Here is a 25,480-nt window from a genome sequence, read left to right as displayed (position 1 = left end):
TCTCCCTTTTCTTTAACTGGTCTCCCTTGTTTGCGCACAATCGGGATATGCCTCCATCTGAGAGTTATATCGGTGATGCAACTTTAATGATACAGAAAAACTTGATCGCTTGTGGCTGAGGGAAGGAGGAGTGGTTCTCAACGGTTGATGAGGATTCAGATTATGTGTTGAATTATTGGATGTTGATTTTCTGATATTATTATTGGGGCGAGAGCTTTATCTGTTTCGGATCATAAAATCTGTAAATCTCATTAAATGGCCACTGTTTGTAATTGTAGGTTCTAATATAAAGTTTGATTGATAAAAAATGTTTATGCAGTTTTTAGCATTTGCACTCTATCAATCCATTAATGCTGAGATCTGATGAGTGAGTCGAGCCAGCCGTATTTATCTCTCTTGATCGTAAAATATGCTTATAAATATACATCTTCCTTCTTTTTTGAATGATGAACTCAAAAGAGATTAAAACTATTTGCAGCTCCTAATATTGTGTAGTTTTCTCAAGATCCAGGTGAATCATGATTCTATCTATTAGGAAATAATTGAAGCCATGTTCTTTTGCAGGCAATAATAAAATATAAATTATCAAAAACTTTGCAGTAGTGTGATGTACTTCTAGCTCACTGCAAATCTAATTATCTTTTTTTTGAAAACCATGTCGAATAAAGGCAAACAAAAAGCTTTTCTTTATATATTTGATGTAGAATGAAGACCCTATAATGTATTTAAAAGGAAACCATGCCATCCCATATTGTTATTCGGTCCCACCACTATTGATCTTGGTCAGCTTAAACCTGCTCATTAGTCTCCATATACAGCTCCTATATAGGTTTGCAGTTCTTTCAGTTCTAAACACTGTTTTGCCTTTTCCCATAGATCTCTTCTCTTTCCTGTACATACAATGGAAGAAAATCTCCAACATTTTTTAAGCATCCTATCTGAATATAAGACTTAATTTAGTCGATGTGAGGTAACACTGGTATAATACATGATGATGCACACTGGTATAAGTTTGATGGGTTTTTATGAAGGTAAGTTAGTAAATATAGATATGCATTGCTTTCCTTTGGAAAATTTGATATATGGATATTAAGTTCATTGAATATATAAAATCAGTACCTCTGGGAGTCTCTCAGTTGATGCAGCTTCCTGATCCACATGCAAGATGAGAAAGGCCAAAATCAACAAGTAGTACATGGCAAATAGGAAAATATTGTATATTTTCTCAGTTTCTTGTCAAGAAGAAACGTGAGATCTCTCACCAGGGAAAGTAATTTCTTTAAATGTGCATTCTCATTTCTCAATTGCTCCACTTTTTCTTCCAGAAATCTTGTATGCTCCTTCAAAACAAGATTGGTGCCTTAGCATCGGAAAAGAGTTACATATGTTGAGATTCAAATTCTAGGAACGGGAAAGAGAAAGGATCAATCGTAATTTTCGACTAGTAGTAGTATGCTGGCATATATATACCTGCTACTACCACACACACACACCTTAGACTTGGCTCGAGATTTTTCAGCTGATATTCTGTTTTTGATCTTATTCTTCCTCTTCTTTTGCTCAGCCTCTTCAATGGCTTCTTGTATATTGTTCCTCCCTCTCTTGTAAACAGGTAAATCATTCATTACGAGCAACTCTCCACTTCCTGATGGTGCATCTGCAGCCAAAACCTGCATTCGAGACCTATATGGGAACCCTAATGGATTAATAAAACACCCTCCATTTTTGATAATCTTATTCTGATCATTTAGACGACAAGAAGAAGAACCAGTTTCAACATCTGTCGCAACATTATGAATGTCCTGCTGCTGTGGTATCACTGTCGTCGGTTGCACTAGGAATTTGCTGCCTTCTTGCGGCTGTTCATCTTCTGGTTTCTCAACTTTGACATCATTCATTAACAGTGACATCAATTCATCAGAGTCTGGTAATCCACCAAGTAAACTAGCCCAATCCAATTTACTATCCCCCATTTTTCTCCCTTAATCACCAAAGTTGTAGACAAAACCCCTTTTTTTTTCCAGATAATTTCAGGCAGATTTCAGCTGTAAAGTCCTATACAGAGGGACAGAAGGTTAAGAATCTCAAATTATCTCAATGATTAAGTTCAGATAATTTTATTGCCAAATAATTCATAAACCATGCACACACACATATATATATATATATTGTGATCAAGTCATAGTTCCTGAGAAATTATAAGAACAATTAAGCATGAACTTTCTTATTACTTCAAATTTTTATTTTTGCAGCACCTTTAAGTTATGATTTTTACTAGGCAAAATAAAAAATAACTATTTGAGTTAAATTCAGTATCATGTCAGTAAAATTACCTATAACCCCACCTTATAAATAAAAATATAATACGTTTCATTATAATTGAAATCATATCTTCTTACATTAGTAACAATACCTGTACTAATCAAATTAAAACTTAATCAACTTTTTTCTTATATCTTTTAATATATTTAAAGGATATTTTAATTGTGCCTAACAATCATATAATAAAACAGTGCAATTACATACAACCAAATCTACAGGAAAGAGAATACTAATTTAAATTGAAAAAGATATTATACTGATATAGCTTATCTGAATTATAATAGGATACCAACAATTTTCAAATCTCAATCAGAATTTTTTTTCTAAAACTATTTACAGAGACAAGCAACAACTTCTTGGAAACCAAAAGCAACATTTTTGTGATTCTGTGGGAAACCAACATTGAATGAATCAAAAGATTTTTAAGAAAAGAGAAGAGGAATCAATTGAACTCACATGATGATATTCTTGCAGAAGATCAAGGGCTGAAAAATCTGTTTCTGCATTAGAAGTATGTTTAGCCTTTGGCAAACACTAAAAGACACTGATGTGTGTGTGTGTGTGTGATTCTAAGCAGAAATGTTCTCAGAAAGGAAAAGAAAGACATAAGAGCAAGAGTGCCTGCAACCAAAGTTGCAGGCCTTATTTATCAAGAATCAACAAATATGTGTAGGCAACTTTGCAGACCACCAAGGTTCGGTTGCCAAATGTAAATACAAAATCTGGACTTATCACAGAAAATGCTTTTAGTTATTCTTAGCAAAATACGGCGGACTCAAATTTTTCTTCGTACCATCAACCTCACCCATATCTTTTTGCATGAGACAACTCTTCAATTATATTAAAAATATAAATACAAATGACTTTTGACAAGATTGCTTATTTTGCCTTTTAATTTTATAAAAAATATTTAATTTTTATTTAATTTTTAAATTAATTAAATATCGAGGTGTCTTTCACATAGTAATCCTGTATATCCAACATCACCAAAAATAATAAATATTAACTTTTCTATTTATTTTGAAGTGATTTGATAATAAACAAAATTAAAAGTTAAAGGAAATAAAAATTTATAAAATTTGTAAAAATAAAAGAGTAAAAATGGTCAATGATTTTTCCCTTTATGGTGCGTAGGGACATTTACTATAGTATATAAACTTTTAGTTACAACCATGTTAACAAATGGGATAATATATAAAAGGTACTTAAATTTAGTGATTTTTATCTATTTGGTATCTAATTTCTAATTAATAATTAAATTTAAAAATTATAATCTAATTTGATGTTTATTTTATATACCTAATAAAATATGTTGATGTGGCACTGACAACTGATAGTATAGCAACATGAGTCAATATCTTATTTTGACACATAGCAAAAATGAAAAATAAAAATATTTAAACTTTATAAAAATATGTATTTTTTCATAAAATAATTATTGTATATATATTACGTAAATAATGTTAACTTTATTTGAAAATAAAATAAATATATATAACGGATTGATAAATTACGTCTTTTCCAAAAATGTAATAAATAATTTTAAAAATTTGTCTTGAATATTTTTGCAAGGTTAGATAGAATCGAACTATAAATAATTTGATGGAATTTAAAGATTCGGAAAATTTCAGATTAATTCAAGAAGATATGTAATTTCAAAATAGATTTGTTATTTCTTTTGGAAATAAAAGATTTGTAAATTCTGAGAAGGTAAAGTGTGTTCAAAAGGCAAGAGCTAATGAATTCAATTTCAGGACGAAAAAGAAAAAGAATATATTCAATGTTACAACTTAGAAGAAAAGAAAACTGATTCTCAATTATTTTACAAGATTGCATGAGTTTTGTAATTTTAAGTAGTTGTATAAATTTACGTGAATTAAATTATAATTCTTATTTTAAATTTTAAAAATTTTAATTATATCTTTAAATTATTAATATTATATTAATTAGGTCTTTTTATTATTAAATTTTTAATTTAACCATTAAATAACACATCAAATTTTATGTAACTAAATTTTTTAAAAAATTTAAAGTTATTTGAAAATAAAAATAAAAATATAACAGATATATTAAGAAATTTAAAATACTTCTTTTAAAAAATATGATGATTAATTTTAAAATTTTCCTGTTAAAATTAAATTAAAATTAGATAATAATAATAATAAACAAACAAATATTTAAGTTTTTGGGCCGAACCAATCAAGTAGTAATTATTATATTATGTATATGATATTAGATACTCTTTTTGGGCTGAACCAATTTAGTACTAAACTGGGCTGTATTCAAAATTCTACGAAATTGGGCTAGACTGACCCAAGATCAGTTTTATTATTTCGACTGACCAGCCTATATGTTTTCCCCAAAGCCTAGAAAATCTGGCTAGGGCTTTTCTCATCTCTTGTTGGTGGCGGTAGCTACTCACTCCCCCTCTGTCTAAACCCTCTTTTACTGAAGCGCCCATTTCATTGCAGATCTAATTTCATTTTATAACTTCTTTAAGTTTTTGATGACTTTGTAACCTTGTTTCGCAGGTAAAATTTTATTGTTTGTGGAAAGAACAAAGATTCGAAGATGAGGTAATGTATATTTTGATATTGATTATTGATTTATGGATTCGAATTAGGAGAGTTTGGACCCTTTCGTCATTTGTATTTTATAGGATAATCTGTTGGGTGCTTTCATCGGTGAAATAATCAGTTGTTGATTCAGAGTTGAGGTCATTTTAGTTTTGCTATTGATGATTGATTTACTGGACTCGAATTAGAAGAGTTGGTTCCTTCTTTGATTTGTGTTTTATAGGATAATCTGTTAGGTACTTTAGTCTTTGAAGTATTATGAAATAGCGTTCTTGTTAGGTATTCTTAGTGTTCTCTTTTAGTTAGCACTCAATGTTTTGTATCGGTAATTAGATTGTGAATTTTAAGTTGTGAATTTGGATTGTCATCAGTGCCAGGAGAACCATTCTGAGAATTATTGGCTTGAACTATGCAATGTTTTGGGGTGTTCATTTTGTGATTTTGAATTGTTTATGGTGCCATGATTAACCCTTCGTTATGCAAACTTATGAAGTTTGTGAGGTTGTTTATGGTTTTCTTTCCTGAAAGGTTTTGGATATCTTATTTACAGTAAGCTTCAGAGTGATGCGCTTAGAGAAGCTATTTCAACCATTGTAGCTCAGTCAAAGGAGAAACAGCGCAAATTTACTGAGACCATTGAACTCCAGATTGGTCTGAAAAACTATGATCCTCAAAAAGACAAGCGATTCAGTGGATCTGTGAAGCTGCCTCATATTCCTCGCCCCAAGATGAAGATTTGCATGCTTGGAGATGCTCAACACGTTGAAGAGGTGATTTTGCAGCTTTCTTATGTGAAACTTTGATTGTTTACATATCCTATAAGAGAACTTTATGTCTGGACTCGGGTACAACATGTACAGTATAAATCCTTTAAAATCCGATGCAATGTATTGTTTGGACTCTGGTCAAAAAGGGCCAACTTAAATGGTTTAATGTGTACTGCAGGCAGAGAAGATAGGTTTGGATTATATGGACGTGGAAGCATTGAAGAAACTGAACAAGAATAAGAAGTTGGTGAAGAAGCTTGCGAAGAAGTATCATGCCTTTTTGGCTTCTGAATCTGTCATCAAGCAAATCCCACGTCTTCTGGGTCCTGGTCTCAACAAAGCAGGCTAGTGCAATATAAGAGCATCTGTTTTTGGATTGCCCTCCTAAAGGATTTGTAGGAAGACCCAAGCTTGTGCATTTTGCCTTTATCTGTTCTGACTTGAATTTTTTTTATCTTGCTGTTGTCGCACAGGTAAATTCCCAACCCTTGTCACTCACCAGGATTCACTAGAGTCGAAGGTGAATGAGACAAAGGCAATGGTTAAGTTCCAGCTGAAGAAGGTTTTATGCATGGGAGTTGCTGTTGGGAATGTTGCAATGGAGGAGAAGCAGATCTTCCAAAATGTGCAAATGAGCGTCAATTTCCTTGTTTCCTTGTTGAAGAAAAATTGGCAAAATGTAAGTCTTCTTATCTTTGGTTTGTTTAGGTTGATTGCTCCTGCAGCATATATATACGCGTAAATGCTTTTGATAGAGCTTAAGTATGTGATTTTGCAATAATTTTCACGATGCTGATTGTGTCTTAATTGCAGGTGAGGTGCCTCTACTTGAAGAGCACCATGGGTCTTTCAAACAGGATCTTTTGAGTTCATATTTTTACCTTCTGTTATGTACGGACTGAAAGTAGTAGTGGGGATTTAATACTAAAATCAGTTTTTTTCTTCTCTTTTACTTAGAATGTTTAAGTTTATGTTATGTTCTGTTGTTCCCTAGAAATGTTATGAATACGAGACATTGGAATATTGATTTGCTTATCAACTTGGGTTTTACATTATTTGCTTAATCCACACAAAAATTTCCCTTAACAAATGGTTGGCAATTGGCGTCCTTGTTGGGCTTATGGATATTGACTGCTGATTGTCACTATGTGGGAGTGTGGTGGATATCCTGGACTTATACTGGCCTCGGTTTTGATGTGAGCTTTTTAGTAAGAGTGTAAAATGAAACCAACTAATGTGTCAAAATTTAATTACAACCTTTGCGTGTCTGGTTTATTTCTGTTTTTAATCATAAATTTGTTTACAAGTTTGCATACTACAAATTTTCATATGAGCATATTTACCCACTTATTTCATGTATTTTCTGAGCACTTGCGGATGTCATTCTGATTTTGAAGTTTTGAATTATGCTTTTTCTGGTTCTTAAAAAGTTGGTATCGCTCATTAATTTGTACTGAGACAGTAGGATAGAACCTTGATATGTCAAAACCTCAATGGGGTCTTGATATTCAACGTAGGTTGTTTTAGCTGAAGCTTCTTTGCTTGGTTAAAGTACTTCCAAGTTTTTTTGTAGAAATACAATTTATCTACAATCTTAGCTTTGTGGTCAACCATTGATGGTAAGAATTAACTACTGAAAACTTGAACTTGATGAATAAATGCCAAATCTATCTTCTTTGTTCCTTTTAAAGTCATTATCAAATTCTACACCGCATTTGGTGATCCACAAGAATATCGACATATTAGCATGTCTTTCATGTATTATTCTATGTGAACAGAATAAATTGAATCTACCTAGAGAGCAAAATTAAATAATCAAATTGAAATTTTTTATTTGGTTTGTTGGTTCTTAGATTTTTTTTTTTTATGAGTTGGAAAACAATTCTAATTTGTAATGAAATAAATATCAAAGAAAGTCAAATAACATAGAAATTGGGAGGGCAAGATATAACAAGTAGAAAGAAAATTACATCAAACTTATCTTAATCTTGATGGACATCCACTAAATAATAAGATATTTATAGCATAATTGAGGTACTTATAATTTTTTTCCTTCAACTTTTTCAGATAATTGTATTAGTTCTTCAATTTAGTATACCGTATTAGTTTTATTTTTTTAAATTTATTATAAAAATATTCAAAATTAAATCAAACAAATTTTAATGAACTCAAAAATATTTATTTTTTACAAGGTCAATATACAATTTTATGTCTTCTACTATTCTTAGCGTTTATATATCAATTTGGTTTTTCATATAAATATATATATATTAAATTATCAAAACCAAAATGAATATTGTAAAAAAATTAAATTACCAATTTAGGTTTTAAATATTAATGAGTATTGAGTTTTAAATTTTAATTGGTTTGAGCTTTTAAGATTATTAATTTTAATGGGTTTTGGATTTAAAATTTAAATTTAGGGTTGAACATTTAAACGAGTCATGGGTTTATGCTCTCATGGGTTATAGTTTTAATTGGTTTATTTGGCTTAAAATATCAAAATAAAAAATTGACTAAATAAGTCAAATAAATAGAAAATAAAAACCAATTACACTAAAAAAATTTTGATTTTTCGATTCGGTTAACTTCAGTTTAATTTTTTTTTACACACCCGTGTACACTTGCTTAGTTTACATAGTAAAAAGGTTCACACTTTAGGTAATTGGCGAACCGATTGGGTTAACAGGTTTGCTCTCTGTAATTACATTTTTAGTATTATACTAGCAAACTATAGGTGTTATTTGGGCAATGCTTATCTTTGCCTAGGGCTCATTGCCATGATGCATTTTGTTTCGTGGGTCTTAACGAGTTTACCCATGCTCTGGCAGGCTTGGCTCTCTATTTGTTCTCCCATTTTAGTTTTTTATTTAAACTGCTCTAAATAGACTATATTGTTGAATCAAATGTTGGACAATGGGATTTTTGCCATCTCTGATACGGAAGAAACTTGATTACTTGGTGCATGGGCTTCCTTCTTTTGGCATAACTCAAAGCCCTGAAAGAAAATGTATCTTAACATATGAATTTTGACCATCTAGTTACATATTATATTTGATTCGTCTTTACATTGATAAACATTGTTGTTTCCTTATTTATGGAAAAAAGAAATTTCTTGTCTATTAACAATTGTAATGTGCTATTATTATACAAAGAGCATTGTGCTTCTATATTTTACTTTGTTGGATAAGATGGAAACAAATCGAGCAATTTGAAGTCAAGGAACCTGATCAGAAGACCTGTTTCTCCTTTTTTGGATCAAGTTTAACTTGTTCACTTTGACACATGTGATTACACCTATTTTATTACTTGTTGTTGGATCAACCTTTTGGACAACATTTTTAACAAGTTAACTAGCATTGTATGAATCTTCTTATCAGCATATCATTATGATCTACATGTTTTGAATTGTATTTTTCAGGTTCTTAAACAATATGGTAACAAGACAATAAGATAGACCTTGATTTGTCAAATATCAATAAAGCCTTAATATGTTCAACCTAGGTTGGTTTAGCCGAAGATTCTTTGCTTGGTTAAAGTAATTTTTGAGTTAAATTGAATAAATATACCACCTTAAACTCATTCCCAACAATTTACATTTAGATTTTTAAGGAATGGATGATTCAACCTTAAAGCCTAAGTTAAATTTTTAAGGAAAAGCTATACTGATAGCCGATCAAATCCAATCAGGAAGCAATTTCATGGTGGTCCTGTAACTTCTGTGGCAAGTTTTAGGCTTTGTTGAAGATGGCTTGAAATAGATATAGAAAAAAAAGAAAACACATGCACCTCTTCCATGACTTTCTCCATTTCCTTGACCATCTTTTCCAGCATTAGGTAATTATGAGATCATTGGAAATTGTAACAATGGCCTCATTTCCTTGATGATGCAAACATCGCCCCCACTGGTTCCGTCATAACCATCATGAAACAAAATAGAATTATAAGTACATCTGGTAAATCACTGATTCGATATGTGATGTCATTGCTTGGAGCAATGCACTATTTAGGGTTCCACAACACATGCACTCAATCATTTTGCTGACTTGAAGAACTAGTCTTAGTATGACAGGAAGAAAATGGCCATTGTTATGTCAAAGGAATGCGCTTTGGTACCCTAAGAGTTGCAAAACATCATATTTATAGGCAGTGATGAATCTTAGGGATTAAATTTTGTGAGCTCTTGTAAAATTTTCAAAAATAAAATTAGGGGTCTAATTATAATTTTAGGAGAGATTAATGGAAATTTTCAAAAAAAAATATAAAAATAGTAAGAATTTTTCAAAAATTTAACAGGGCCTAATTAAAATTTTCTAAAATTTTTAAGGAAAAATAAAAAATTTGACTGGCTTATTAGGCAGAGCCCTTGCATTTTTTACAGAAAAGATAGAGACAACCATGAATGGTAAGGCACGTCTATTAGGCAACTTTTGTTGTATATCCTTTTGTGCCAAGTATGTCAGATTTATTTCCAAATATTTTATTCTCACAAGAACACAATGTGCATCTTTACATGGAAAGAAATCATACGTAAAATATATATATTATTACCAAAAAAACTCTATTTTTTACTCTAAAGATAGAGACAACCATGAATGGTAGGATGCCTCTATAAGGCAACCTTTTCTGTATGTTTATGTCTTTTGTGCTAAGTGCGGCATATTTGCATCAAAATATTTAACTCTCATATACAGAAGATACAATAATACTAAAAACACTACATTTTGACTCAAAAGATAAGAACAACCATGAATGGTAAGATGCATCTATTAGGCAACTTTTATTGTATGCCTATCTTTTATGCCACATATGGCATGTTTGTGATAATGGTAGAATTGAATATTCTTAATATGGAATGTATGTATGCGTTTGGTGCCATATGATATGTCTATTTGGACCATTATAAACTTACCATATGACACGAAAATCATATATACAAACTATATTCAAAAATAGGCATTGCTATCACATTTAATTATATAATTTTTTACTAGACATAGTTAAAATATTTAAGCACGGCATAAAAGTATATGACAAATAGCTGGTATAGACCAACTTGAGTTATCGTGAACAAATCTGTGTGCTAATTTCACTTTACATCATTTGAATTTTTCTTTTTTGAGTTTATCTAGACTTGTTTAAGGGCTAAAAGTTGTTAAAACTCGAAAATTTACTTGAAATTTGAAAGAGTTTAAAAAATAGATTTAAAAATAGATTTAGACAAAAAACTATTTAAAATATGGGTCAAGCAAGCCTACCACATTTTCATGTCTATGATATATTATTTTTCATTTATTTTATATACTATATAATTTATATCCTATGAAAAGCTAAAAAATAATATACTAGAATTTAAATATTTAAAATATATTAAATTGTTTATATTTAAAATTTTAATAAAATAAAAATATATAATAGTAATAAAAGATATATATAATTATTAAATATTAAATAAAAATAATTATATTTTTAGAAAAGAAAATAATAATATGAGTTGATCTTTACCGGCCATACACAAATGTGAATATACTTGAATAAAATTTCAAATCCATATATTGAATAAAATTAGGCTTGAACAAATATCGTAGAGCTAAAGACAACCGAAACTAATGGTGAGTTAAATGTAGAGATTTGAGTGTAATGCATTTTTCTTCTTTGAAAGAGAAGTTAGATCCATTGTAGTGAAAGCAAGATCCAGTCTAATTCTCTAGTATGTTGTTGGTATATTTTAGTAAGAGAGGTGAAGTTTCATAAGAAAATAAGTTAGCTTGACTGACCTTATTGGATCAAGTATAATACTTAATCATAGCACTATTTCTTGTTTGTCTATGATAGACCCCTTATTTGATTGATCTCTTATGCACACGGAAATTATTGAAAGCTTGAAGAGTTATCGTCATAAGGATTGAAGTAGAGGCTGTTTGTCAAGAAAGAGAACTTGTACTACTGTAGTATGGTTTTCGGTAAATAAGCAGACACGTTAACCTAAATCTTATTTATAAAATCAGTCGTAACATTTATCGATAATTAGCATCTCTAGATTAGGATCAACACGTCACTTTCCATAAATTATTTAATCCACGTGCGCTTGCTTAATTTACATAATGAAAAGATTCATATGCTTTAAGTAATTAGTGAATTGATTAGTGATACTACTTTTACGTGTCTAGTTTATTTCTGTTTTTAATCATAAATTTGTTGACAAGTTTGCATACAACAAATCTTCATATAAGCATAAATACCCACTTTTTCATGAATTTTCTCAGCACTTGTCGATATCATTATGAATTTGAAGTTTTGAAGTTTTGAATTGTGTTTTTTCTGGTTCTTAAAAAGTTGGCATCCCTCATTAATTTTGTACTAAGACAATAGGATAGAAGCTTGATATGTCAAACCTCAATGGAGTCTTAATATGTTCAACATAGGTTGTTTTAGTTGAAGCTTCTTAGCTTGGTTAAAGTACTTCCAAGTTATTTTGGAGAAATACTATTTATCTACCATCTTAGCTTTATGGTCAACCATTGATGGTTAGAATTAACTACTGAAATCTCGAACTTGATGAATTAAAGCCATATCTGTCTTCTTTGTTCCTTTTAAAGTCATTATCAAATTCTTCAGTACATTTGGTGACCCACAAGAATATCAACATATTAACATGTCTTTCATGTATTATTCTATCCATGTATACTTTGCAGGGTGTGCATTCAGTTGATTTGATTTTTTTTATACCAAAAGTTACATAAGTCAAATTACTTATGTGAATCGAATAAATTGAATTTACCTAGAGAGCAAAACTAAATAATTGAATTGAAACTTTTTATTTGGTTTGTCGGTTTTTAGATTTTTTTTATGAGCTAGAAAACGAATTCTAATTTGTTATGAAATAGATATCAAAGAAAGTAAAATAATATAGAAATTGGGAGGGTAAGTGTAATGACCTGAATTTTTATAGTTATCGAAAAAGTACATTTTCGGGTCTCTGTTTCGAAAATAGATTTGTAAATATTTATTAAAAATATTTACGAAGTTAAGAGAGTGATTAATTAAAGTTTAATGAAGCAAATTAGCTTAAATAAAGGATAATTAGATAAAAGGATTAAATTGAATGAAGTGTAAAAGTTTAATTATAGGATAAAGAAATTAAAAGGATTAAATAAGAAAATAAGCCAAAGGAGTGCCAAGTGTATGGCAAAAATAAAATACATGTGTAATAAGTATTATACATACATTTGTAATACATGTATGTATTTACTTATTATTTAAGTAAATAATTAATGTATTTATTATTATTAAATTGATATTATATGATGAATAGATTAAATAAAGACAAGTGTATGGTAATGTTTTGGTACAAATGTATTAATAAAAAATACATATATTTGTAATATATGTATTTGATATTAAATGGATATTTATTATTTAGTGAAAGATATTTATTAAATAAATAATTATATTATAATATATTTATATGATAAATAAATATAAAATGACAAGTGTATGGTGAGGATGAAATACAAATGTAATAATATATGTGTGCCCAAGTGTAAAATAAATATTTGATATTATGTAGATGTTTAATAAAGTCATTATTATTATTGTTATTATATATTATATATATATATATATATATAAAGTAAAAAAAAAAAGAAAAAGAGAGAAAAGAAACAGACAAGGAGACGAAACGGGGAAAAGAAAGGAAGGAAAGAAAAATAAAAGGAAAATTGGGGTTTTTGAAGCCTTAAGCTTTATTAGGTAAGTTAATTTGATCCCTTTTCTTGTAATTTTGATGTTTATGGAATTCTAGAGAAGAGTACTACATGAATTATATCAAAAGTTAGGAAGTTAATGAATTTTATGTGTTGATTAAGTTGAACAAAAGATGAATTAAGGGCTAAATTGATAGAAATTCAAGTTAGAAATGAAATAAGGATTGAATTGTAAAGTGATTCATAAGTTTTATGCTTTAAGGACTAAATTGAAAGAATTTCAAAATTATGGTTTTATGATGAAAAATAGATAATTATGTCTAATTTTGGTTAAAATTGAGTAGAAATAAAGTATGAATTAAGATAGAAAAGTAAGTGAATTTAGTTAGGATTAAATTAAAATTAAAGTAGAAAATCAACATTTTGTATTATGACTGTTTGGGACTGCAGCAGTAGTTTAAGTTTGAAAAATCACCAAAAATTGTATAAATTGAATTAGAGGATGAAAAAAATATAGAATTAAATCTTATTGAGTCTAATTTCTTATAGAAGAAACGGTGTAAGCAATTGTGTAACACCCTTCGCCCGTATCCCTCGCCGGAACAGGGTTCGAGATGCTACCAGATTTAAACTCATCCATTTATATAAAACCAGACCGTAAAAATTTTTGATCAATTTTAAATTTTTCATACACACGTATATTATCCTTTAATCGGGCTTACAAGGCCCAAAATATTCATGAGGCATTATTAAATATTTACCAATATCTTAGTCTTGTATCATTTACTTACTCAACTTTACAACCCTATACATGCCATAGACTCGAATCACTAAGATTTACTTACGCCGATAGCGTAGACTTGACAATATGATAATATCTCTGACGGCCTCCAACCCGAGCTAACCTGGCAACCCTAGGGAATATGGGAAAGAAAAGGGGAGTAAGCTTTACGCTTAGTAAGTTCATAAGAAAACAATAAGCAACTTATTAACAAGTTTTATCAATGTTTACAACATAATCACAAATTCACTAAAAGTTATCTTCCTGAGCAATAGTCACTAAATTATTTATAACTGGAGCTACAAAACTCCAAATCAATTGCCGTTAATTTTCCCTGAAAATAGACTCATATATCTTCCATCCATAAAATTTTCAGAATTTTAGGTTTGGCCAATCAATACCAGATTTTTCTTAAAGTTTCCCCTGTTTCACTGTTTGACTAATCTGACCACTCTTCACTACGAATCAAGTTTATCATTGTACATAATTCAAAATATGTTCTATTTGATTTAATTTGAAACTAGACTCATTAAGGAGTCTAAGCATATAAATTTTATCTTATAACCATTTTTGTACAAATTATAATGATTTTCTAAAAACAGAACAGGGGACCCCAAAGTCATTTGACTCTATCCCACGCCACTTCAAATATCTCATTATCAGAAATTCTTTTGCTTACACGGTTTCTTTTATAAGAAACTAGACTCATTAAGCTTTAATTACATAATTTATTCAGCTTCTAACTCAACTTTAACAATTTCTGGTGATTTTCCAAAATTACGTTACTACTGCTGTCTCAAGCAGATTTATTACAAATTTACTCTTTCACACATTCTTTGCATTCACATTATTTAAACATGTATAGCACCAATCAATTTCATCACATATCTATAATTTCACTCAAGCATAATCTCAATACAATACATCATGCTCAATGATTCGCACATAACCGTTCAAATTAGCAATTATAAGATGATTCCGCACATAGTCCACCCTTATCGATAATTTACGATGGTTTTGCCCTTACTCACATATATGACATAGGCATTTTCACCTATGCTTAGGCATTTTCACCTATGCTTCTCATTTCACATTCATGATTCAATTACATTCGATCTAACATGCATAAGAATATATCACATACCTGGCAAACTTAATGCATTGAACAAATTCAATTGTCGATTTAACACAAGGTCTCATAGTCTTAGACTTTTATCAAATCACTGGCATTTAGCCTGCTAGGTTTTAAACCCGATAATATTATTCACCAGCTTAAAGCTTGCTAGGCTCAAAGCCCAAATATCACCATTATAAAGTCGTCTCATAAACAATTTATATAATATAGCATGTATGCATGTTCACTTTGCTCTATTTAATCATTCAATCACAATTTATAATTTTCCTTTGAATCATTCGATATTTTGCACACTAAGTGTCATTCTCAATATCTCGCACACTAAGTGCCATTCTCAATATTTTATACACTGAGTACCATATTCGATTGCCCCACACACTAAGTGCCACATTTTGTCGATATGTCGTCAAACATTAAAATATTCACGTATATACAATTTATACAATATTAAAGCATTAGAAACATCAATTTAACAATGCTTATTGCATACGAACTTACCTGGCTAAATTGTAGAGATACCAAAGTTCAGGGGCATTTTGGTAATTTTTTTCATTTTTCTCTATTTTCCACCCGATCTTGATCTAAATTAATAATTTCATTCAGTATATTAATTTAGACATTAAAACACCTCATTTCATACAATTTGGTCATTTTGTCATTTTACAAAATTACCCCTAAAGTTTTACTTTTATTCATTTTAGTCCCCGAGCTCAAAACATGCAAATTAACCATTTTAACCATAATTAAGCTTAGCCAAATGTTCATGGTATCAAAACAGTCCATAATTCACTTTATGACAAAATTATAGTTTTGCCCCTAATATTTCAACTTCTTTACAATTTAGTCCCTATATCATAAAAATGCAAATTCATGAAATTGAGTAAAATTATACTATAGACGAATATCACTAGTGTCTCTAGCAGCCCACACATTTTATTTATTTGATATTTTAACCACAAAGTTTTCACATTTATCAATTTAACCCTTAATTGTCAATTTCACAAAAATTCACTTAACAAAAAGTGTTTAACTATCAACAACGACTCATATTCTTCCATTAAACTTCAAAGCCCTATTATACTCATCAATGGAAAATATCAAACTATTCAATGGTTTTGCAAAATAGTCCCCTCATTAGATAGATTAAGCAACAACGATCCCGAAAATATAAAAATAATTAAAAACGGGACTAGAAATGCCTACCATGCATTAGCTAAAAGTTGGAAGCTTCTTCCATGGCTTCTCAAGCCTTCATATTCGGCTGGTAAAAAGAGAATGAAAAAGATGACACCTTGATTCTTTTATTATATTCATTTTATTATTATTTTTAACCAATTTATAATATTAATCTTTATACACTTTATTTATTACACCAAATGCCAAGCCATCATATCCCACTATCTCTTTAATGGGCTAATTACCAAATAAGGACTTCTACTTTTAAGTTCTATATCTATTTAACACCTTTAGGTTATAGAATACAACTTTTGCACTTTACACAATTTAGTCCTTTTTGTTTAATTAACTATCGAAACGATAAAATTTTTCAACGAAACTTTAATACCATCTTATTGCCACTACGTAAATATTTATAAAAATATTTACAACTCGGTTTATAGAAACAAGGTCCCGATACCTCATTTTCTAAACCCACTTGACCTTAGGGTCATACCACTTGAACTTAATAAATCGCTTATAAAACAAAAATCACAATATCAAAAACATTTTTCAGGAGAAATCAATGGGAATATTATCTGAGTTACATCTTGTGAGATAATTAATTTTTAGTGAAGAAGAATAAAAAGCTGTCGAACAATGAGAATAGGGGTGAATTTAAAGAATAAAGCTGTATTTAATGGCTAAACGAAAGATTCTGAAAATTTTATGGTAAGAAGATTTGTGAGTCTAGTTTCAGGAGAAATTAGCGGATCTTAATTTAGAATTCTGTAACTCAAGATATAAATTAGTAATGTATTAATGTAATGACTTGAAATTCACGGGCACCGGAAAAGTGAGTTATAGGGCCTCCGTCTTAGTGAAATAAGTTCGAAAATAATTATTAAAAATATTTATGAGCCTAGTGGTGTGTCTAATTAGGATCTAATTAAGTGAATTTAGCTTAATTTAGAGTAAGTAATAAAAAGGATTAAATTGAATAAAGGATAAAAGTTTAATTATAAAGCAATAGAAAATAAAAAGGATTAAAATGGCAATTAAGCCATTGACTACAAATGAGGTGGCATATTAGTGAAATAAAATCAAAGATTTTTTTTAGGTTTTATATATTATAATGATTATTATTATAATTTTATATTAAATTGTTATGATTATTTAATTGATAATATATTATAAATAAATTAAATAGAAGACAATTGTATGGTAATAAAATATACATGTGTAAGAATTGTATGGGTACATTTGTAATTTAAATATTTAATTACTTATAATTTAAGTATAAAGATATTTTATAATTATTAATTGTATTAATTAAATCATGAGATTTTTATTTAATAAGCAAATTAGATAATGACATTTGTAATAATATAAATATGTACACTTGTAATATAATTATTAATTTACTTAATATTAAAGTAAAAGATATTTTAATATATTATATTAATATTATATTATGTTAATAAAATAATAAAGTATAAAAGAATTAAAGAAATAAAGAAACAAAAGCAAATAGAAACAAAATTGAAAACGGGAAGCAAGGGAGAAAAAGAGAAAGAAAAAGGGAAAGAAAAATAAAAGAGAAAACTAAGGATTTGAAGCTTGGAGTTAATTTGCCAATAAAGAACCGGAAGCATCAGCATCGAAAGGAAAGGAGAAAGTCATCGAGGACTAAAACGGGAGAATTACGGTGTGTATTACTATAATTCGAATTTTAATTATTATTGATTGCTGAAATTTTAACTGTTATGTATGGTAAATAAGACTTGAGGTAAGTATGTGAAATTGATATGAATATTGAGTGAAAATGAAAATGATGTAAATTTGAATCAAATTGAATTGAATAAGTGAATTATGGAATATGTGATTATTTGAAAAGTGTATTGATTGAAAATAAATAAATTGTGACAAATGTATGGTGTTGATGGTATACACTTGTGTGAAAATTAATTTGTATATGAATTAAGATAATAGATATTTGAATTGAATGAGTATTGAAAAATTTTGTGTAAATGAAATTGAAATTAGAAAAAGTAAAATAATACCCTATTAACTTGTCGGACTAGATTCGATACAAATGGCATGCCATTGGATTTGTGATGTGATGAAGAGATTGTAGTTCGGCCGAGAGGATGTTTCTGTTATTATATACTTCGGTTTATCCGAATAGGCATTTAATGCCTTATTGGTGTGTTTGGGAGGATATATTATACCGGTGTGTTATGGAGGATTTATAATATTCCGGGTGTGTTTGGGTTGGATATTCTGGTGTGTTTGGATGGAATCCGCGTATCTGTCATAGTCCGAGCTTTGTTAATAGGGTAAATAATTGAAATGAAATTTTGAAAATGAGATTATTTGTTTTAGCACTATTGAAAAGTACGAGAAAGAATGTATGAACTAAATTATGAATTGAGTTAGTATGAAAAAAATGAATTATGAATTTAAGATTTATGAAGTAAAATTATTGTATATAAAAGTAGTTTAAATAATTATAAAATTTATGGTTGATGTTTGTAATTTATTAATGTTAAATAGTCTTGATTTATAGTAATACCACTGAGTATATCCATACTCGTCATGCAGTTGTTTCCGTCTTGAGTTAGTAAAAGTCAAGTGTCCTGACTCAGCATCCAGAACAATCCCGACTCCAACACAAACTTGGTGATGTATATTTTTTTTTTGGGTAAAGGTGGCATGTACATAGGTGTTATTTAGTCACTTGAATATGTATATTGTTTTGAGTAGTGAAGGATGAATTATAAGATTTAGATGGTTAAATGAAATGGTAAGGAAAGTACATGATATTTTGATACATGAACATTAAGTTGTTAAATGAATGAAGTTTATAATCAATTTTGAATGATGCTATGATAGTTATTAAGTTAAAATTATGTTAATGATATAAATATTAGTTATATGAATGTGAAATATTGGTGTTGGTTGTTTTGGTTTGAATTTGCGGAGGTTTAGGTAAAAATAAGCGAAATCTTGCGAAATTTTTATAAAAAAAATTGGAATACTCGAACAAGTCCCGTTCTACTTTTAATCGTGTTTGAACTTGAGAGTTCAAGATAGGGACTTAATTATTATATTATACTATGAAAGTTATATTAATTGTAAATTATTCGTAAGTTGTCTGATATATCCTGTAATGCCTCATAACCTCGTTCCGGTAACGGTTTGGGGTTAGGGGGTGTTACAATTAATGATTATGAATTGTATTAATTTCGTAGTCAATGTGGTATCGGAAATCTTAGCTAAGAAAGGACAAGACAAAGTCAACGGGAGTTAGCTCGAAAATTACGGTTTGTATTTTTATAATCCGAACTTAATACTTAAATTGTTGGATTTATTATTTAATATATATATGTAGTAGGTGTTTTGAGATGATTATATGAATTGGATTGAATATTGATTATATTGAATTGATTTATGAATATATGTGAATTGTTATTGAATTGAAATTGAAATTGAAATTAAAATGTAAATTGATTGGAAAAGTGAAACAAATAAAATACATGAGAAGTTAATATTGGAATGGCTTTGATTGGATGATATGGAATTGAACCAAATTGAATTGAATGTTATTATTTGAAATGTATATTGATTGAAAAGAAATTAGTGATTTTAAATTTGATTGGACAATAAATAAATATGAATTGAATAAAAATAAAATAAATTATGAATATTTGTAAATATGTGAATTGTGTATTGATTGAAAAGTGGTTGGAATTGAACCGAAGTATGATTATATGTGAATATCTGAAATATATATTGGTATTGAATTGTATACTGATTAGAAAGTGGAAAAGTGAATTTGAATTGAATTAAATTGAATTGAATTGAATTGAATTGAATGGAAAGGAATTATGATTAATTGAAATGTGTATTGGTTGGAATCCGTATATCCGCCAAAGTCTGAGTTTTGTTAATAGGGGTAAATATGAATATTAAGTAAAATTGGAATAAGAATTAAATTTCCTATTAACTTGTCGGGCTAGTCGGATATAATTGGCATGCCATAGGATTGGAAAATGCAGGATTTATCGACTTTACCGATCAGACCTTGTATGTGCCATATTTTAGGCACTTATGTGCTAATTCTTTATTACCGCTCATCGCTCATCATTACCGATTCGGCATTTTGTGTGTCGAATATTGTTACTGTTACCGTTACCGATTCAGCACTTTGTGTGTTGAATCTTTATCTTTATTCTTGTTCGAATTTGTTCGATGAGGTACTCGTGTATGTCATCGCTATCGTTACTATTCTTGTTCCGGCCGGCCGATGAGGCACTATGTGCCGTCTTGGTGTGTTGGTTGGATCCGTGTATCCGTCGAGTCCGAGTCATGTTAATAGGGGTAAATAAAGGTATAAAATAAACGATTATTCTTGAATAATTGGTATTCGGATAATTGGTATTCTTGGATATTAGTATTCTTGAATAAGCGAATATTATTGAATAATTGATCATTCTTGAATAAGCGATTGTCTTTGAATGAATGACGCTCTTGAATAGCTTAATAGTTCTTGAATATCGATTTTATTGAATAATTGATCATATTCTTGGATAACCGATCAATTGATCGATCTTGAATAATGGTTATTATTGAATAATTGATTGTTACCGAATAATTGATGTTCTTTGAATAAATAATTATTACGAGTGTTAATGAACATTCTTGATTGATTAATTGCTATTGAAAAATAATAAATGATTTGAAATTTAAAGTAGACCAAAACATTGGTTGGAAAGTGAAAGTTTGAATTCTCATTGAGTTTGAATAGTTTAATATATATAAATTAATATGTTTTATAATTGTTTAAGTGTTCAGATTATAGAAATACCATGAGTGTATACTCATTGTCACGGTTTGTTTTAGATGCATGTGAGTTAAGTTAAGGCTAGACCGTTGAATCAGTATCCCAAGCCGATCCCGAATTCAATGAGGTAAAGTATGTTGAGTATTGGTAATGGCATGTACCTAGAATGTTTTATGAGAGTCATTTAGGTTGTAGAAGTATTGATGAAATGAGTAAATTATGGTTGGCAACGGTATATAATATGAATTTTGAAATTTACTAAAAATTCGTAGTGATTCTAAATTAGTCCCGAGTTGAATTTACTGTTCATATTGGACCGCGAGGGCCCATTAAAGGGACGACATCTTAAAACTAGGATGAGTATAAATATTTATTTTAATTAATGACCAGAATTGGACTGTACTGACTGGTAATGTCTCGTAACCTTGTTCTGGCGACGGTATAGGGTTAGGAAACGTTACAGTAAGATATAAGTAGTAAGGAAATAAACTCTACTTCTAATTAATATTAAAGTTTTAAAATATATCAAACTTATTTTGATTTTGATGGATATCCACTTAATAATAAAATATTAAGTAATATAGTTGAGTTACTTATAATTTTTTCAGATAATTGTATTCTTTCTTCAATTTAATATACCGTATTACTTTTAAATTTTTATTTAAAATTTATTATAAAAATATTTAAAATTAAATCAAACATTTCTTAATGAACTAAAAAATATTTATTTTCTTACATGGTCAATATACAATTTTCATGTCTTCTACTATTCTTAACAGTATATATCAATTTGGTTATATATATATATATATATATATATATATATATATATATTAAATTATCAAAACCAAAATGAATATTGTAAAAAATTAAATTACCAATTTGGGTTTAAAATTTTCATGGGTTTGATTGAGCTTTTAAGATTATTAATTTTTAATGGGTATTCAGATTTAAGGTTTAAATTTAAGGTTGGGCATGTAAACGAGTCATGGGTTTATGGCCTCATGGGTTATAGTTTTAGTTGGTTTAAAATGTCGAAATAAAAAATTGACCTAATAAGTCAAATAAATCGAAAATAAAAACCAATTACAATGAGAAAATTTTGATTTTTCGATTCGGTTTAATTTTTTTTTACATAGTACCCTTGTGTACACTTGCTTAGTTTACATGGTAAAAAGGTTCACACTTTAAGTAATTGGTGAACCGATTGGGTTAATAGGTTTGCTCTCTGTAATTACATTTTTAGTAATATACTGGCAAACTATAGGTGTTATTTGGGCAATGCTTATCTTTGCCTAGGGCTCATTGCCATGATGCATTTTGTTTTGTGGGTCTTCACGAGCTTACCCATGCTCTGGCAGGCTTGGCTCTCTATTTGTTCTCCCATTTTAGTTTTTTATTTAAACTGCTCTAAATAGACTATATTGTTGAATCAAATGTTGGACAATGGGATTTTTACCATTTCTAATATTGAAGAAACTTGATTACTTGGTGCATGGGCTTCCTTATTTTTCTATAACTCAAAACCCTGAAAGAAAATGTATTTTAACATATGAATTCTGACCATCTAGTTACATATTGTATTTGATTCGTCTTTACATTGATAAACATTGTTGTTTTCTTATTTATGGGAAAAAGAAGTTTCTTGTCTAGTGCTAATTGTAATGTGCTATTATTATACAAAGAGCATTGTGCTTCTGTATTTTACTTTGTTGGATAAGATGGAAACAAATCGAGCAATTTGACGTCAAGGAACCCAATCAGAAGACCTGTTTCTCCTTTTTTGGATAAAGTTTAACTTGTTCACTTTGCCATATGTGATTACACCTATTTTATTACTTCTTGTTGGATCAACCTTTTGGACAGCATTTTTAACAATTTAGCATAGTATGAATCTTCGTATCATCATATCAATATGATCTACATGTTTTGAATTTGTATTTTTCAGGTTCTTAAACAAAATGGTAACAAAACAATAAGATAGAACTTGATATGTCAAATATCAATAAAGCCTTAATATGTTCAACGTAGGTTGGTTTAGCCAAAGCTTGTTTGCTTGGTTAAAGTACTTTTGAGTTACATTGAATAAATATACCATCTTAATCTCATTCCCAACAATTAACAGTTAGATTTTTAAGAAATGGATGATACAACGTTAAAGCCTAAAGTTAAATTTTTAAAGAGAAGCTGTACTGATAGCCGATCAACCCAATCAGGAAGCAATTTTCATGGTGGTCCTGTAACTTCGGTGGCAAGTTTTAGGCTCTGTTGAAGAAGGCTTGAAATAGATATAGAAAAAGAAGAAAACACATGCACCTCTTCCACAACTTTCTCTATTTCCTTGACCATCTTTTCCAGCATCAGGTAATTATGAGATCATTGGAAATTGTAACAATGGACTCTTTTACCTGATGATGCAAACATCGCCCTCACTGGTTTCATCATAGCCATCATGAAACAGAATAGAATGATAAGTACATCTGGTAAATCACTGATCCGATATGTGATGTCATTGCTTGGAGTAGTACACTATTTAGAGTTCCAAAACACATGCACTCAATCATTTTGCTGACTTGAAGAACTAGTCTTAGTATGACAGGAAGAAAATGGCCATTGTTATGTCAAAGGAATGGGCTTTGGTACCTTGAGAGTTGCAAAACATCATATTTATAGGCAATGACGGATCTTAGGGATTAAATTTTATAAGCTCTTGCAAAATTTTCAAAAATAAAAGTAGGGGTCTAATTATAATTTTTAATGAGACTAATGAAAATTTAAAAAAATTTTAGGAGAGTTTAATGAAAATTTTCAAAAAAATAAATAATAGTAAGAATTTTTCAAAATTTTAGCAGGGCCTAATTAAAATTTTCTAAAAATTTTATGGAAAAATAAAAAATTTGAGTGGTCTATCAGGCAAAACTGTTGTATTTTTTACCAAAAAGATAGAGACAACCATGAACGATAAGGTGCGTCTATTAGGCAACTTTTGCTGTATGTCCTTTTGTGCTAAGTATGCCAGATTTATTTCCAAATATTTTATTCTCACAAGAGCACAATGTGCATCCTTACATGGAAAGAAATCATAAGTAAAATATATATATTGTCACCAAAATAATTCTATTTTTTTCTCTAAAGATAGAGACAACCATGAATAGTAGGATGCCTCTATAAGGCAACTTTTTCTGTATGTTTACGTTTTTTGTGCTAAGTGCAGCATGTTTGCATCAAAATATTTAACTCTCATGTACGGAAAATACAATAATACTAAAAACACTACATTTTGACTCAAAAGATAAGGACAACCATGAATGGTAAGATGCATCTATCAGGCAACTTTTATTGTATGCCTATCTTTTATGCCACATATGGCATGTTTGTGATAATGGTAGAATTGAATATTCTTAGTATGGAATGTATGTATGTGTTTGGTGCCATATGATATGTCTACCTCGATAATTATAAACTTGCCATATGACACGAAAATCTTATATACATATTATATTCAAAATATAGGCATTGCTATCACATTTAATTATATAATTTTTTACTAGCATAGTTAAAATATTTAAGCATGACATAAAAATATGTGACAAATAGTTGATATAGACCAACTTGAGTTATTGTGAACATTTCTGTGTGCTAATTTCACTTCACATCATTTGAATTTTTATTTTTTTGAGTTTATCTAGGCTTGTTTAAAGGTTAAAAGTTGTTAAAACTCGAAAATTTACTTAAAATTTGAAAAAATTTAATAAAATAGATTTAGACAAAAAAAAACATTTAAAATATGGTTCAAGCAAGCCCACCACATTTTCATGTCTATGATATTTTCATTTATTTTATATACTATATAATTTATATCCTATGAAAAACTAAAAAATAATATACTAGAATTTAAATATTTAAAAATATATTAAATTGTTTATATTTAAAATTTTAATAAAATAAAATAAATATAATAGTAATAAAAGATATATATATTTATTAAATATTAAACAAAAGTAATTATATTTTTAGAAAAGAAAATAATAATATGAGTTGATCTTTACCGGCCATATACAAATGTGAGTATACTTGAATTAAATTTCAAATCCATATATTGAATCAAATTAGGATTGAACAAATATCATAGAGCTAAAGACAACCGATGCTAAAAAACTAATGGTGAGTTTAATGCAGAGATTTGAGTGTA

The 25,480-nt window shown here is 29.1% G+C and overlaps 1 protein-coding gene and 1 long non-coding RNA gene across 3 annotated transcripts; one reads left to right on the top strand and one right to left on the bottom strand.

The window, feature by feature from the left end:
• Nucleotides 1–4,638: 4,638 nt before the first annotated feature.
• On the top strand, nt 4,639–6,704 carry LOC108452902 (60S ribosomal protein L10a-like). Of its 2 annotated transcripts, XM_017750694.2 has the most exons (6): nt 4,639–4,732; nt 4,854–4,898; nt 5,449–5,668; nt 5,844–6,009; nt 6,139–6,344; nt 6,479–6,704. In XM_017750694.2, the coding sequence occupies exons 2-6, from the start codon at nt 4,894–4,896 to the stop codon at nt 6,530–6,532; spliced, it is 651 nt and encodes a 216-aa protein (XP_017606183.1). In that variant the 5' UTR covers nt 4,639–4,732; nt 4,854–4,893; the 3' UTR covers nt 6,533–6,704. The 2 variants fall into 2 exon arrangements, with proteins under 2 accessions (XP_017606183.1, XP_017606182.1); XM_017750693.2 differs by lacking the exon at nt 4,639–4,732 and having other exon boundaries at nt 4,739–4,898.
• Nucleotides 6,705–14,046: 7,342 nt separating this feature from the next.
• LOC128293005 (uncharacterized) lies at nt 14,047–16,562 on the bottom strand. Its single transcript, XR_008283018.1, has 2 exons — nt 16,491–16,562; nt 14,047–14,285 (listed from the first exon to the last, which is right to left on the bottom strand). It is a non-coding gene; the product is annotated as an uncharacterized LOC128293005 (long non-coding RNA).
• Nucleotides 16,563–25,480: the final 8,918 nt, after the last annotated feature.

This window comes from Gossypium arboreum, chromosome 5 (genome assembly GCF_025698485.1).
Source record: "Gossypium arboreum isolate Shixiya-1 chromosome 5, ASM2569848v2, whole genome shotgun sequence".
NCBI lineage: Eukaryota > Viridiplantae > Streptophyta > Magnoliopsida > Malvales > Malvaceae > Gossypium > Gossypium arboreum.
The sequence above is the reverse complement of the archived record's forward strand: the minus strand, read 5'-3'. Positions and strand labels throughout refer to the sequence as shown.